The sequence below is a fragment of the Bacillus rossius genome, chromosome 12 (genome assembly GCF_032445375.1).
Source record: "Bacillus rossius redtenbacheri isolate Brsri chromosome 12, Brsri_v3, whole genome shotgun sequence".
NCBI classification, from domain to species: Eukaryota; Metazoa; Arthropoda; class Insecta; order Phasmatodea; family Bacillidae; genus Bacillus; species Bacillus rossius.
Window position 1 is genome coordinate 8208735 of NC_086339.1, and position 15658 is coordinate 8224392.

Sequence of the window (15658 nt, forward strand, 5' to 3'; positions counted from 1 at the left end):
CCGACGATCAACTGGTACTTGCAGCATATATGTAATCTGCGTGAAAAACTTGCCGACAAGTTATAATCCATTCTTAACTGCTTGGCAGGTTCTCTTCCCGCAGTTAGCCAACACCACAAATGTTATTTATGGCCCCAAAGGTGTTAAATCCAGTCTGCGTTTAGGATCATCCAGCCGAATTTTTTTCCTCTACCCTTTTGCAAGACAGTGGTAAAAAAATATCTTTGAATACGTATTTGCATGTTAACATGTTAAAAATTCACAGTATTGCTCTTCTTTTGAACTATGTGGTCGTGTTTGTGTCGCAAAAATGATTTAACCTCAACATTAGAAAAAAATCACGAGGTACGCCACGTCAAAATATTCGTATTCGGTTGCAGGTTCATTACTTAGTGAATTTGTCGGTTTCTACCCGGCTCTCGGTTTGGTTCCAGTTCTTAAAGATCATCGCCCCTGCTTGTGCCCCCGGCAACAGGACGTGGCCGCACCTGAGCACGTGGTCCATGTCGGGCGGGGTGGCCCCCGGGTCGTAGACGAGGCGCTGCACGTCGTTCTGCATCGGCGCAGCCTGCTTCATGCTGTGCCGCATCATCTCGGCCGGCACCAGGGGGCACTCCCCGTCGCTCTCCATGCACAGCACGTGACCTGCGCTCACCCAACCACTGAGCGCTCAGACTCACAGTCAAAATAATATTTCATTTTCATTGATATCAATATTTTTCCCCCATGTTTAAAATACTGATAAGCAGGTATAACACCAATTTTCTCTAACATGAATCTCAAATTTGAACAACAAAGAATACCTTGAATATACCACTCGAATCTGAATATATGCTCCCTGTGAGGCACTTACGATACAGGGCCCCACATTTTTGGTGACGTTATATTCTGCTCCGGAAGACGTACGTACTAATAAGCCATAAATAGAGGCAGGCGATTTTTCGTCGAAATATTTGGTTACAATATACCTACATAAAATACAAAACTCTTTGTTCAACTATATCGCTGTGGCATTAGTTAATAGGTCAATGGTGATGTTCATTTGATATACTGCACTGGGTTACAATGATTTTGTTTTAGATATTTTTTCTTCTTCTTGTTCTTGATTTTTTTACTATGTAAAACAGTTAAAAGTAACTTACTTTATTTACTAAACTGATGCCACAAAACCTAACTAATCTTACATAACTTCATATACCTTATGTTATATAAGTCTCATGGGTCAAAATTAAATAATGCATATGAAAAAAATTATACGTTGATTTTAAAACATTCAACTCTTTCAATGTTTATATTACAAACTGTGTTTCCCGAACTGATACATCATATCTTAATTATATGTAAGATGTAAAAATGAATTTAAAAACAAGTTTCGGCATTCAGGTTGAACTGAGCTGCTATGATTAAGTTTAACAAAATAAAGTGTGTCAATTTCCCACTTTTTTTAGATGAAGGTCATGAAAATTAAGTTCTGTGCCGCAGAATTGCCAGCGTTCAACTTCAATGTTCACTCTAGGTTGCTACTACGGTATCTAAATATCACAGCTGATGGAAGTTCTGGCACTCACTTGCTATCATGACGAGCCAGTGCAGGTCCTCGAACAGGCAGGCCAGCGCGTTGTTGTCGGAGATGTTCATGGCGTGGGCTTGCACGCCCTGCAGCTGGGCGTGCAGGCTGTGTGTGCGCTCCTCCAGCGCGCCCGTCAGCAGGCCCAGCGCCTGCTCCGGCACCTGCGCGCCCGCCCACGCATTCTCTCTCCCGCATGAGACCCTCCAGCAATCTCTCTCCTGTACTCGACCCTCCCGCACGCTCGCTCACGCACTCAACCCTCCAGCATGCTTGCTCACGCACTCAATCCTCCAACATTCTCTCTCCCACACTCAACCCTCCAGCAATCTCTCTCCCACACTCAATCCTCCAGCAATCTCTCTCCCACACTCAACCCTCCAGCACGCTCGCTCCTGCACTCGACCCTCCAACATTCTCTCTCCCACACTCAACCCTCCAGCAATCTCTCTCCCACACTCAATCCTCCAGCAATCTCTCTCCCACACTCAACCCTCCAGCACGCTCGCTCCTGCACTCGACCCTCCAACATTCTCTCTCCCATACTCAACCCTCCAGCAATCTCTCTCCCACACTCAATCCTCCAGCATGCTCGCTCCTATACTCAACCCTCCAGCAATATCTCTCCTATACTCAACCCTCCAGCATTCTCTCTCCTATACTCAACCCTCTAGCAATCTCTCTCCCACACTCAATCCTCCAGCATGCTTGCTCACGCACTGAATCCTTCAGCAATCTCTCTCCTACACTCAATCCTCCAGAATGCTCGCTCCTATACTCAACCCTCCAGCAATATCTCTCCTATACTCAACCCTACAGTATTCTCTCTCCTATACTCTACCCTCCAGCAATCTCTCTCCCACTTTCAAACCTCCAGATTCTCTCCCCCACACTCAAACCTCCAGATGCTCACTCCTACACTCAAACCTCCAGATGCTCACTCCTAGACTTAAAACCTCCAGACGCTCTCTCCTACACTAGACCCCCGCACTCAAACCTAAGTTAATAACGTTAAAAAAATTAAAAGAACTTAAAACAGGAAAACAAAAACTATGAGTTTACAAAAATTAACCACACCCATAAGCAGTTGTGGTCGCAGACTTTTGGAGACACTGAACGATGTAACTCACAACGTTACGTTTAAAGTTTGGAGTGTTTCTGAGCCTCACAATTCTGCAGGGAGACTATTTCAGTCGCACGCTGCAGAAACAGTGAAACAGTTGGAATAGTGTTTGCATCTTGTCGGCAGGGATACTAATTTTGAGGTCTGATTTAGAGCAGAAATTACGATGTAATGTTTTACATAACATCACACGCATAACACACACACACATAACAATTTCCCCAGCTTCGTCTTTTGGGCTAGTGTTGGAGGAGGAGAGGGGAAGAGGTTGGAAGCAGAGACCACTCACGTGTCTCCCGAACACTCCGATGATCTGCAGCTGGTCCTTGAACTTGGTGCGATCGTCCTCCTCCGTCTCGTCTATGTCCTCGGTGTTTAGTTCCGCTCCCTGCTGGCAACAACCACACTAGCCACGTTCCCAAAAACGCGCAAACACCAATGATGTACACAGCGTGTCTACTGGTGATGTGTCAGTTATACGTTTTTCCCATTCTCAGTTTGGTTCCAATTCTTAAAAATTTTTCTCAGTCCTCAGTTCTACACACAATTTTCAGTCACACCAAAAATAATGTTTACAAGAGATTAAGTAAATTATAATAAAAACTAATAATATGGCAGCAGCAAAACATCAATGCAAATTGCAAGTTTTGTACGTATTATAATTAGAAACAAAATTTTATGTTTTTATTTTCAGGAGAATGTCATTTTTTAAACAGCTAAAATTGTAATTTAAAATTGAGTGACTAATAAGTAATAACAGTTACAAAATTAAAAAGAAGAAAATGTATCCCAAATATGTTTGCATAATTTTTGGTACAAAAATACATGCTCAGTATCGAGAACATAGAACCAGGACTCTAACCAACTTATTTTTATAACAACATGATTATTATTAAATTTATTACATACAGGCTTGTGCGAGTGCTGCAAATCCTTAAGAAAATTAAAGTGAAAGAATAATTATCTATATTTCCATGAATACCAAACTTAAAACAAAAATTATTTATTACCTATACTTGATAACGAAACTACTGTTTACTTTACAGAATTATGGATTTCGAAGTACGCTATGTAACTTATAACTTTCTTTGGTATATTTATTTTCATTAAAAATCTAATGTAATTAAAAGGTAATTACTTTGGATACTAAGCCTGTGCAAATATTAAAATTTTCTAAAATCAAAATGAATAGTTTATTTTTCATATCTGATTCAATTACAAATACTATCACTTTAAAAAAAAAAAAAAAAAAAAAAATTGGTTGTTTACGAATAGGGCTGTGCAGGATCCCGAAAATCAGGAAAAATTATTGTATCACTGAGGTTTTTCTCGTTGGGCGAGTACAACATTTCTTAGGGATTTTCGTATTATTCTAATGTTATTTATGTGGAGATTTTCACACTACATCAAGTCAAGTAAATTTTGAGAAGACTAATACTGTACAATAAAGCATGATTTCACACTGTAATATGTAACCATTACTAACACCCACGCTAACGGAAAAAAGAGTTTGTCAGGTCGTTAAAAATTGATTAAAACTATCAGCATACTGATAAGGATACATACGTGTCCCTAAAAATCACACAACCAGGTGTTAACATTTTTCAGGAGATAATACGGTAGAAACACGGCATGTCATCTCTATGATTAGTATCATTCAAAATATAAAGAACCACAGGACACCTCAACGAATGTTAAATTATGGTTTAAATTATTTCTTATACTCCAACTAAGTAAATCAATTGAAGCTCCTTTTAATATTTTTTATTTGATTCCGCCAGGAAATATCCTTTTTGTTTCATTTGAATCTCCGTTTGTCATGCAAAGCTTTGCGTCTGATGTGAAGCTTCACATTTGTTGCTCATGAAAATATTTAGGTTTTTTTTTTTTTGTGTGTTGTATGTGGTTTGCTTGAATAAATTTGGTTACTTGAAATATCGAAAACATGTCGCTCCATTTTGCTTTTATGAATAATCAATACTTACATTGTGCATGGTTATTTTATAATTTTATTGAATGATGTTATATATAACACCCAACTGGTAAGGGGTGCAACCAAGGGGGGGGGGGGGGGGGGTGAAGGGTATTTCCCCCCCCCCCCCCCCCTCCCTCTGAAAGCTTGAAGTGGGGGCAAACGGGGGCAAATAAAGTGTTGTGTAATCAATTTTTAGATACTAAAACTGCTTAAATAGCACCATTTTCCAACTTGAAATACAAATTTTCTCACCCCCCACTTCAAAAAGGGGGATGGATGATTTTTTTTATAAAAAGGTATATTGTCCCCCCCCCCCCCCTTGGAAATTTAGTTATTGCGCCCCTGCAACTGGTTCACTTAACCATTTCAAACATTACAAACATTTAAAAATATTTTTTTTTTAAATTAAATCCTGTATTTTATGAAAATAGGTAGGTGTAGTACAGATTCTCTGAGAAACAATATCCGCGATTCGATCCGACTTGGCACGAGACCCTCCGAGCCTTGTGACGGGGGTCGGGACGAGAGGAGGAGCGCTGACCTGCCCGCGGCAGCCGTGGGGCGGGGACAGGTGGCAGCGCACGTACGTGCCCAGCACCTGCGCGGCCGACCGGCTGCAGAAGTCGGGCGGCAGCTCTTGGGCGTGCTGCAGGAGGGACAGCCACGCCTCCAGCAGGTGGTCGAATGCCTCGGCGTGCATGCGGTCCTCGCTGCACATCTGCCGGTACCACACCACGGCTCACGCTCGATCGCAGGCTTCAAGGGGGTGCCCTTCCCATTTCAGGTCAACATTTTATATCTACAGCAATCACGGGTAAACTCCTAGACTTTTTCAATTGTTCAACTTTTGTGCCGGAAATGAGGTATTTCGGCACTTTTTTTAAAAAATTATTATTATAATTTTAAATTTTTTTTTTTTTGGAAATATTATTTTTCTTTATAATTCGGTTACAAAAAGGATTGATTTACACTTTGTTCGGCTGGTGTACTCCACGTAGTTAAAAACTTTGTGCCAGTAGCCTGAAGCACCTTTTATTCAGGGACCTATCTGGATCTTCTGCAAATCTGAGACATCGTCGGCAGCCCGTTTGACATTTTTCTCCTCGCTCGCAGTCACGTTCTTCGCCCGTAACCTTATTTCCCTGCGTGACTAAAACTGCATACAACAACTCGTCCACTTTCACAAAATGAAAAATATATACAGCGCATACTTTTTGCATAATTAGCTGCCGAAGTTACATTTTTAAACGTTTTTAAGTTGTACAAATAAGGAGAATTTAATTTATTGAAAAAAATTAAACTTTTGTAGGTTTAACTGCAATGCCACTGGCTACTTCAAGAAATGGTTTGAATTTCTTTCAGAAAACATTAATAAAATTTTACCCGGCATTTCAAAATCCTCAAATTTGTTACGATTTCGACAGCCAAGAAACATGAAGTGAGTTTTTGTGATAGAAATGTGAACCATATCATGAAGTAGCCAGTGGCATTGCAGTTAAACCTAAAAAGTTCCAGTTCTGCAATAAATAAAATTCTCCTTATTTGCACAAACCCAAAAACGTTAAAAATGTGACTTTGGCAGCTAATTATGCAAAAAGTATGCGCTGTATAATTTTTTTTTTCATTTCGTGAAAGTTAAACAACTAAAAAAAGTGTAAAAGTTGATCAGTGATGAATATAAATATAAAATCATGACCTTAAATGGGAGGCACGCCCTTAAACAAACTGGTGGCTTTTCTTTCCAGGACCATACCATATTTTTTTGTGATTACAAACTGAGTGTACCACACATCTCCCCCAGGTTTTATATCTAACCAATCGGCACTTGAATTTTTTTTTAAATACAAAGTGTAAGACAATATCTACTGTACTTAAATTCATATTAAAATCCAAAAAAAATTTTGAAAATCACACCACATGGAATTTATGAAACAAAAATGTAACATTCTGCTTCATCTACAATATTTGATTTTTAATTTTTTGCAAATTATAAATTTAATCACGAAAAATTCCTAAAATGACATGAAACAAGCAATTTGTATATGTTACCCAGCTGTGAAAAACATCAAATGAACTACTAGTGAGTGATAGCAGATAACAAGTAGCTTATATCTGTCGAAATTTCCTGCACAACACGAAACACAATGCTTTTGGGGAGGAACATCTGAAGAAATGGTTCTACATGAAAATTAATGTATTGAAAAAAAAAATTAGAATGTGGTCAAGACTAGTGAGGGGTATATTTGTGCTAGTGAGGCGGGATGATAAGTATGACGCTAGCTGGTACTTCCAGCACAGTGTCACCTCTAAGTGCAGGCTGTGGACTTCTCGTCATGCACAGAGCAACTATCAGATTTCAATGGCCACCATAAAACTATACGGCGGAGAAATGAAGATAAAAGGTGCAGTGAAAGTCCCTTAAGAACGTACAAGGATCTGCACTGGGTATTTTGCGCCTAAATAAAAAATTATCCCGAAAATAGATGTTCCACTCATTTTCAGTCTTCCAAAACTACAGTTTAAAAACAAAAATACAGAATCAGAACTACTCATACGCCCTCAGCATATTCTTAATTGCTTTTTTGTGAACAGGCACCACTCAAAATCACGTGATATATATATATATATTTAATTTTAAGCTTTGCACGCTGTATTGAGTCCAGGTAGGCAGGGCCTTTAACATGGTTTTGGGCTGGAAGTTAGGTTGGGAATCCAAACTTCCTTCACGGGAAGAACCGAAGTGTCGGGAGCCGCCCGCCACGGCCACGGAGGGAGCCACGGGGACACCGCGAGCACGGCTCACCAGCTCCTCCTGCGCGGCGCGCTCGGCGAAGCGGCAGGTGACGGCCGTGACCTGGGCCAGGAAGGGCCGCAGCACGTCCTCCGGCAGGCCGGCCATCAGCGGCGGCGGGAAGAACAGCACCAGCTTGCGCACCATGTTGGACACCCCCAGGGCCTCCCGGTCCAGGATCTCCACCCTGCCCGCAGGGACCCCCACCACACCCCCCACTCGTCAAGACGGCGCGCAGCGAGCATCCCAAGTTTTATAACAATATGCGTTCCAGAACCAGCGTGAAGGAAGGAGCTCACTCAAAACAGGGTGTCCACAAGGGAAAAAAAAAATATTTCGTACCAACTTAGGCGAGAAAAAAAGTACTAGATTTGAAAAAAAAAATTACTAAATTATAATTTGTTATGGTTTTAACAATTTAGGAAGTTATTATGACATTGCAATGCTCCAACTTAAAATAATCACACCACACACACACACATTCCATAGTTTTTTAAAAATAATTACGCTAAATAATAAAACATATTGGAGTTATTGTAATATTATTATATTAAAGAGGAAAAAGTACTAGATCTGAGCGTAAATGTACTAGACCACTAAAAAAAACTTATAAAAGTACTAGATCTAGTACGAAAGTACCAACTGTGGACACCCTGCACTCAGAAACTATTTTTTTTTAACATAGTATCATCCGGTTAAGTTAAAAAATAGTTAAGAGAAGAAAGAAAAGCACAAGCCCTGCATTAGATCAGTCCCAGGCAGAAACATTTATTTAAAAATACTAATTTTCATCTTGATACAGGCAGAGTAGGCTCACCATTTTGCAATTTCAAATGTATTTTGATACCCCTTGTAAAAAAAACTTTGTGCCAAATTTTTTTTTGTTTGACATGGCACAGGCAGCGACAAGATTGTATGGTGAATTGCGATAAAACCGAAATAGTAATGCGTCTGTTCTACTTTTTCTCAGTTCTCGGTTCGGTTCCGGTTCTTAAAAATTGGTTCCCGGTTCTCGGTTCTGAGTTTTAGGTTAACCTCAACACAATTTCACGTTACACCAAAGATACAGTCTGCCTTAATAAATGGTGTACATATTTGTTTAACATGACTCATCAGCACCCCACGTAACCATAATTAGACCACAAACAAGCCTCCTGGCCCCAACCAGCACAGGTGTTTCTATTGTCACTAGATGCAATTATATATATAAAAAAAATTAATCCCACTCATACACTACTTACAAAAAATAATTTCAGATAAGCTATTTTTATACTTATTTGCAGAACATATCGCACTGTCCAAGTAATAGAGCCATATCTCAAAAAATGTGAAATTGAGTTAAGATCGCCAATGGAAACAACATCTGCCAATCTTACCGATGTAATAAGGCCATACCTGAATTTCGAAAAATAACTGTCAAAAACACGATGTTGCGATGGACGCAAGTCTGAAATTCAACCACATTATTGCAATAATATAGCCTCTAGTTTAATTGTGTTAAAAGTTTCTACTTTTGACATGTGGCCGTATTACTTTGACAGTACGATTATGTTTACGAAGCCGTGGAACCATCTGGACGGCGGTGAGAAACTCACGACGTGACGAGGTGGAGGAAGTTGCGGACGTAGTTGGCGAGGTAGCGAAGCTGGTCGTCGCGCTCGCCAAGCACGCGGCCCGACAGTGTCGCCAACTGCACCAGGCACACCAGCGAGTGGTGAGACAGGTCCGCGTTGACCCGCACCTTCCAGTGGATCTGTCGAAGGAGAGCTTGTCGTTAGTGGACCGGCGTCCTCTCACGTTCAGAAAACTAAATGTGAGAACAGTGATGATCTGTTCAGAAAAAAAACTTATAAAATCGATGCTCTTTCCTACAACAAACTTTGTTTCGGTACATTATGTAACCCGGCACAGATTGAGTGACAGATGCAATGTATTATCAATAGGAACAAGATTATATGGTGGATTGCAATAAAAAAAAAACAGATAATTATGCCAATATACCATATAACTCTGAAATACCAGTTAATACACCAAAAAGTGCCGAAATGCTACTAAAATTATGAAATTAAGTAGTATTTTTAATTGAAACTTAAAATTTCAAAACATTATCTTTTACATATTAAATTAATTTAACATAATTTATTCAGTACATATGAAGTTTGCACCAAACTATATGTACCAACCAGATGGAAAAAAATTATTTTTTTTTTTTTTTCGATCTTGCAACTGTTGTCAGGAATTCATTTTTATATTACGATGCTGATAAAATTTTCAAACTTTCAATTTTTCAAAATTTTCATTGTTCCCAATAGTTCTGATCTGGACATGCTTACAACAAATTATGCGGTAAAAGTGCATCATATACCAGTCAGAATGGCACTTTTTTGATTTAATATATCATGAAACATTTAACTTTAATAGTACGTACTTATTCAATAATATGCTATCTTTATTAATAAACAAAATTTATAAAAAAATAACACCAATAACTCTGCCAAGCTTTCCTGCGATGGAGAAAGACGTTTTGCAATAAAAATAACAGAACATGTTCACTCTGACCGAAGGCAAACAATTTAAAGCATATGGAGTGTGTGAAAATGCACAAGAAGGAATTTCGTAAATGTAATATACAAATAAAAGTAACTAAGAGGTTGACTTTTAATGAAATCCACATATTTTAAAAAAAAGGTTGATTTTTTTTAAAAACTGGTCATCATTAACCGTTTCAGCGACAAACAGGTTGAAGGTTAATTTAGAACGATGTACGGCTGTAACGACGGTGCTCGCTCGCAAGGATCGGAGCGACACCGAGCGCTACGCGTAGACACGCACCTTGTAGAAGATGTCGACGACGTCCGGGTCCAGCATCACCTCGTGCCAGTTGCGCCCCAGCCGCAGCGTGGGGCTGGAGTCCATGTGGCTCGACGACTCCATCATGCCCACCAGCCGCTTGGGCAGTGCTCGCGTTAAGGCAGCACCGTTGCTTGCAACCCCACACACACGCACGGCCCTCCACGCAACACTGCTGTCCCTTCCCCGTCCCCAACGCCATTACAGCAAGACCTCCCTCCCTACGTCTACATTCCACAACAGCAGGCCAAACTGTTGCTCGAGTCAAGATCTCGTGCACACAATAATTATACAGTGCTGCCAACTTCTGGGCACAAACCATCGGTAATCACATCTACGCATACAATTCAACATGCGTTAAACAAACGCTATGAAGTTTACACCAGATACTAGACTCTAATAAAAAAATAATTAGCACCACTTCTATACATCAAGTACCGTATATACTCGTGTATAGCGCGCCCTTTTTTCCCCTCAAGTAAAGGAAAAAAATAAGGATGCGCGCTATACACGGAAAAAAAAAATTTTGGGGGGGGGGGAGGCGGGGAGGAGGAGTGGAAGTCGTTAACTGCCGGGTGACGGGTGACGTTTCTGGCCAGCCCCCACACATACGCACAAGCAACAAGGCCTCTCTTTCACACACACACGCACGCACTCAACCTGGTCTCTCTCTCTCTCTCTCTCTCTCTCTCTCACACACACACACACACACACACACACGTGCGCGCGCAAGCACGCAGGTCTCTTGTTTATTTTTAGACCTCCCCCTCTACAGCTAGTAAAATAAAAGAGAGAGAGAGAGAGAAAAAATGTTGACACCAGTCCCCCCTACCACTTCCTTCGCTTCGTCGCAGCTGCTACCGGTGAGTCATCTAGTCCGTGTCACATTCCTGCCTGCCTCCCTTCCTCCCGCCCACGTACCAGTTGTGACGATACAGCGCTTCATTATCTTCCGTCTACACAGCAGAGTTTAAGTATTTTCCTGACGCATCACCACACATCAATTTAAATAATCAGGTACCACAAAATGTTAGTAAAATTTATTTATGGGAAAAAAAATTTCAAATTTTTTTTTCTTTGGAATTTGTTGCAAAAATCGTGGTGCGCGCTATACACGAGGGCGCGCTATACACGAGTAAATACGGTATTTTTTTTTAAATATCACACAGGTTTGCAAACTACAGTAGAACCTCACATATCCGACCATGACGGGACCGGGCCATAGTCGGAACGGCCAAAAGGTCGGATATCCGTAGGAGCAAAAAAAAACGCCTTTCCCAGCTATACAGTTTGTACAGTAATACAACTTTATTTGTAAAAATGTTGCTGTATACATTTCGAACATTTACTGTAGTTAAATTATAGATGATAAGATGAATACAATGTAAGCAAACCTTATTTAAAGAATTCAGTAATGTATTTTTGTTTCAGTTTTGCCAAACTTGATTTTGCGGAAGTGTCCCTCCACTTTTTTTGCCCATAATAAGTTTTGTTACGTTAAAAAACATAGAACAGTACAAGATTATAGTACGAGCACATTCTACACCAACAATCACGTCTGACCTTACAGTTTGCGTCACTTTTTCAAGTCTGAACAGGCTCGCCAACCACGGAGACAAGGTTGGATATCCGGAGGAGTCGGTTGTGGGAAGGTCGGATATGAGGGGTTCTACTGTACTTAATAATTAAAAATATAAAATAAGTTCATATTTACTTTATGTAGTTTACAAAAGATTTGCCTTTTAATTTCAAGAGCTACATGAGCTATATTTATAATAAGAAACACTGATTGTGAGATGTTATAAGTTTCTCTGTTCTTGTATTAAATATGTAACACTCAGTAGTTTCATAACTGAACATCTAAATTCGTAATAATTACCAAAAATCTGTAATACTTGGCAGTTCTGTGTACACCTCATCAACTTATGTCAACATATTAAAAATGTGGGTTTTTAATACTATATCCTTTTCATTAGGTGTATCAATTGAAAGGTTCTGATGTATGGAATGCCTATTTTTGCCACCTGAGTTGAAACAGAGCAGCAAGGGAAAAGAGCAAGGTGTGTGCAACTTTAGGCATTGTAAATCAAGTGCCACTGCTACTTGCAGATGGTTACTGTCTGCCTACGTTACCAAACCACATGCAGAGATCCACGGCACAAATGCTTAAGATGAAAACTCATCTGTTCAAAACCACCGCCATCAAAACTGGACAAAAACAATAAAAACTGGCATGTGGTGGTTGAACAGACATCAGGTATATCATCAGTCATCAGTCATTGCTAGACCAAAGAACTGGGAGTCTGTTGGTGCGTCATCCGGGACGTACAAAGAGCCTACAGTGGTGCTGCCACATATCAGAGTGTCTGACAGAAATACCCCAAAATAACCCAACAACAAAGTCCTCCTTGTTCGCCAACTCCTAACTTTGCGAGCTAACAACCCAACTGGAATGAAACCTGCCAGCATGCTGACAGTTTAGTCCGCTGTACCCCGCCCAGATCACCTCGGTAAGGTAGAGTAGCACACATTGTCCACACAAACAGATCCCGTGGACATACAGGAAACACCCGACCACTAGCACTGGCGTAAAAGGATATAGTCAGAGTGTATGAAGTTCCACGTGAGCACACCTTCAGCGATGCCTATCAGGTGCCGGAGTAGGCCCAGCACGTCCACGGTGAAGGAGACGTTGGTCCTGGTTATTTCACCCAGGGCTCGCAGGCACAGGTGGAATACCCGCTTCAGGTCCGTCCCCTGCGCCACACACGGCAGGCGTTGCCACAACGCTCGTCTCCTCAGAGCGAACCGAGACACCACGGGGCTGCGATAACTCACCTCAAACTGCTTCTTGGCCTTGAAGTGCGTCTCCCAGGTGAGGCCGACGTCAGCGGACTTGACAGTGTAGGCGTACTCCTGCATCAGCGCCGAGATGATACAGCAGCCCAGCACTTGCTGCAACGCCAACAAGCCAGGTCCACCTCAGGTCCAGAGTGTCCGCGACCCTTCAGGTCGTTCAGACGACAAGTCTACAACTGCACTGCCCTAGCTGTTCGACAGGGTTCAAAGTCATGATGGTTTGAGCCTATTAACCACTAAACCATGTCCTCGTTGGGTGGTCTCTCACGCCAAATTAGCCAACAGTTTTCTGTGAACAGACTTAACAAAATTCGCTGCTGTGACCATACGATTTTCACAACAGTTTCGTTTAGAAAACTATGTCTTAGGTAATTTTTTATATTTTAATTTTCAAGTAGAACTATTTTCCAGTTAACTGAAAAGCATGAACAAAGTTAGGAGTTATACATAAATATTTTTTTTCAGGTATTATAGGAAAAACACACTTTTTTTTGGGGAATATAGAATACTGCAAGTGTTACATAAGCACACATAATTACATTATAATTTTGTATCTTTGTTGTAACATTTTGTCTTCACAAATGATAGTAGATTTTTAATGTATGGATTACAGTAAATTATCTACGCATTCAGTTTACCAATTCAACATATAATTTTGACTATAAGAAAATTTTGGAATCATGTAACTGATATTCATATTAAAGCTAGTGAAAATACGCCAGCCTCGGCAGGAGAAGGAGGCGCGCACCTGTTTGCAGTCGCCGCCGGAGACGAGCTTCTCCACCTCGGCCAGGAGCTGGCCTCGGCTCGCACCGAAGTCCTCCACGCTGCTCCGCTTCACCGTGATGGCCAGCACCTGCAGGCCCGCCCACGGCCAGTCACGGCAGTGCCACGGCGCGTCCATTTAAATATTTTAACTTCTGTACCAATTTTATTCCTCCAATCATTATCACCAAGTTAACCTGTTCAAAATATTGGTCCAAATTTTTTTTAAAAATTTTTTTGAAAGGATGATCTGTATCGATTACCGGCTACATCGGCAGCAAGTGATAGGTACCGGCACGATCGGCAAATTCCCTCATTGGCACAGCTCTCGGCAGAATCAAATGAATGTGTTTCCATAACCCATATTCACAAGGCTTGGACACAACTTGAGGTGGCATCAGAAGGTTGGGTGTTTAACCGTCTGGTTAAGTGCAAGAGAAAAAGGGATTATGATCTTAAATGACACCGTTTGACCGATCACCATGAAAGTTGGCACCCCTGAGTGTTGTTTATGAAGAATTATTTTAACAGGTGCTATCCATTTTGCTATAACTTGCCATTCGATGGCGCTGCAGCACATCAACTTCAACACTGTTCAACCGATCACCATTAAAATTGGTATACATAGCTATTTGAACATGGAGAATATTTTTGCAATATCCATTTTGGTATAACTCACCATCAGATGGCACAGCAACTTCTGTACCATTCAACAGATTGGGATGGAAAATTGAAGTTCAAATTACTGTCTACACCTGATTTCGAAAAAAAAAGTTCCTTTCATCCTGTGTTCAGCCGTGGCAACGCCGGGTACTGCAGCTAGTAAAATGTAGAAGTATAAGTGTTCACAAAACTAAATATCTGGTAAATATGTAGTTGGGCAGTATTTGCGAAAAAAAAATGTTAAAAATCCGAAAATACTTTTATTATATGCTCTTTAACTTCCTCTTTTCATTAAACCCGGCGGAGATAAGAAATTCCAAATACTTGAGGAGATATCGAATTTTTTAGTTTTCATGGTTGGGCGATATTTGCTAAAAAAATTTTAAAATTCCGAAAATACTTTTATTCTATGCTCTTTAACTTCCTCTTTTCATTAAACCCGGCGGAGATAAGAAATTCCAAATACTTTAGGAGATATCGAATTTTTTAATTTCCATCACAATACCTGTGCATTCATGCGGCATGGACATTTGTTTCTTGTTTACAAGTATGATTTTTTTTTTTTTCGCAATGTTGGTGAACGACTACATCATTTTCTACTAATGGCAAAGGAATTGTACCCGCCTCTAACTTAGGTGAGTTTTTAATGTTTCAAATTTTAATGTTTTATTATTTGTTATTTGGATATTGTTGCGCAAGTAATAAGTAAAAAAAAATAAATTACGTGAGTTCCTACTGTTCATCCTTCGTCCCGGTTTGTTTGGTCAGGTCAGTTACATTATAAATACTTTAAAACTAAACAACCATTAAAATTAATTCACATTATTTTTAATGTCCGCTAAGTTTGAAAGTATTTATAATGTAACTGACCTGACCTAATCGACCATTTTAATTAATTAGGCATTCACGAACACACGGCAAAAAAATAAAATTTTCAACGGTCGAATGATTGCACAGGTCTTGCATTGCAAAATAAGAACGGCGATATCTCCTAAAGTATTTGGAATTTCTTATCTCCGCCGGGTTTAATGAAAAGAGGAAGTTAAAGAGCATAGAATAAAAGTA

At 40.3% G+C, this 15658-nt stretch overlaps 1 protein-coding gene across 1 annotated transcript in view; it reads right to left on the reverse strand.

Annotated features, from left to right (window-relative positions):
- The window catches only part of LOC134537470 (exportin-4-like), a 32453-nt gene that overhangs the window by 14225 nt on the left and 2570 nt on the right, over positions 1-15658 (reverse strand). The window contains exons 4-13 of the mRNA XM_063377936.1: positions 13914-14021; positions 13145-13261; positions 12907-13063; positions 10289-10413; positions 9052-9209; positions 7469-7643; positions 5207-5383; positions 2980-3078; positions 1569-1731; positions 489-645 (exon numbers count right to left, since the gene is read on the reverse strand). Of these exons, the coding sequence (XP_063234006.1) occupies positions 489-645; positions 1569-1731; positions 2980-3078; positions 5207-5383; positions 7469-7643; positions 9052-9209; positions 10289-10413; positions 12907-13063; positions 13145-13261; positions 13914-14021 (1436 nt within the window). The remainder of the gene's footprint in view (positions 1-488; positions 646-1568; positions 1732-2979; positions 3079-5206; positions 5384-7468; positions 7644-9051; positions 9210-10288; positions 10414-12906; positions 13064-13144; positions 13262-13913; positions 14022-15658) is intronic.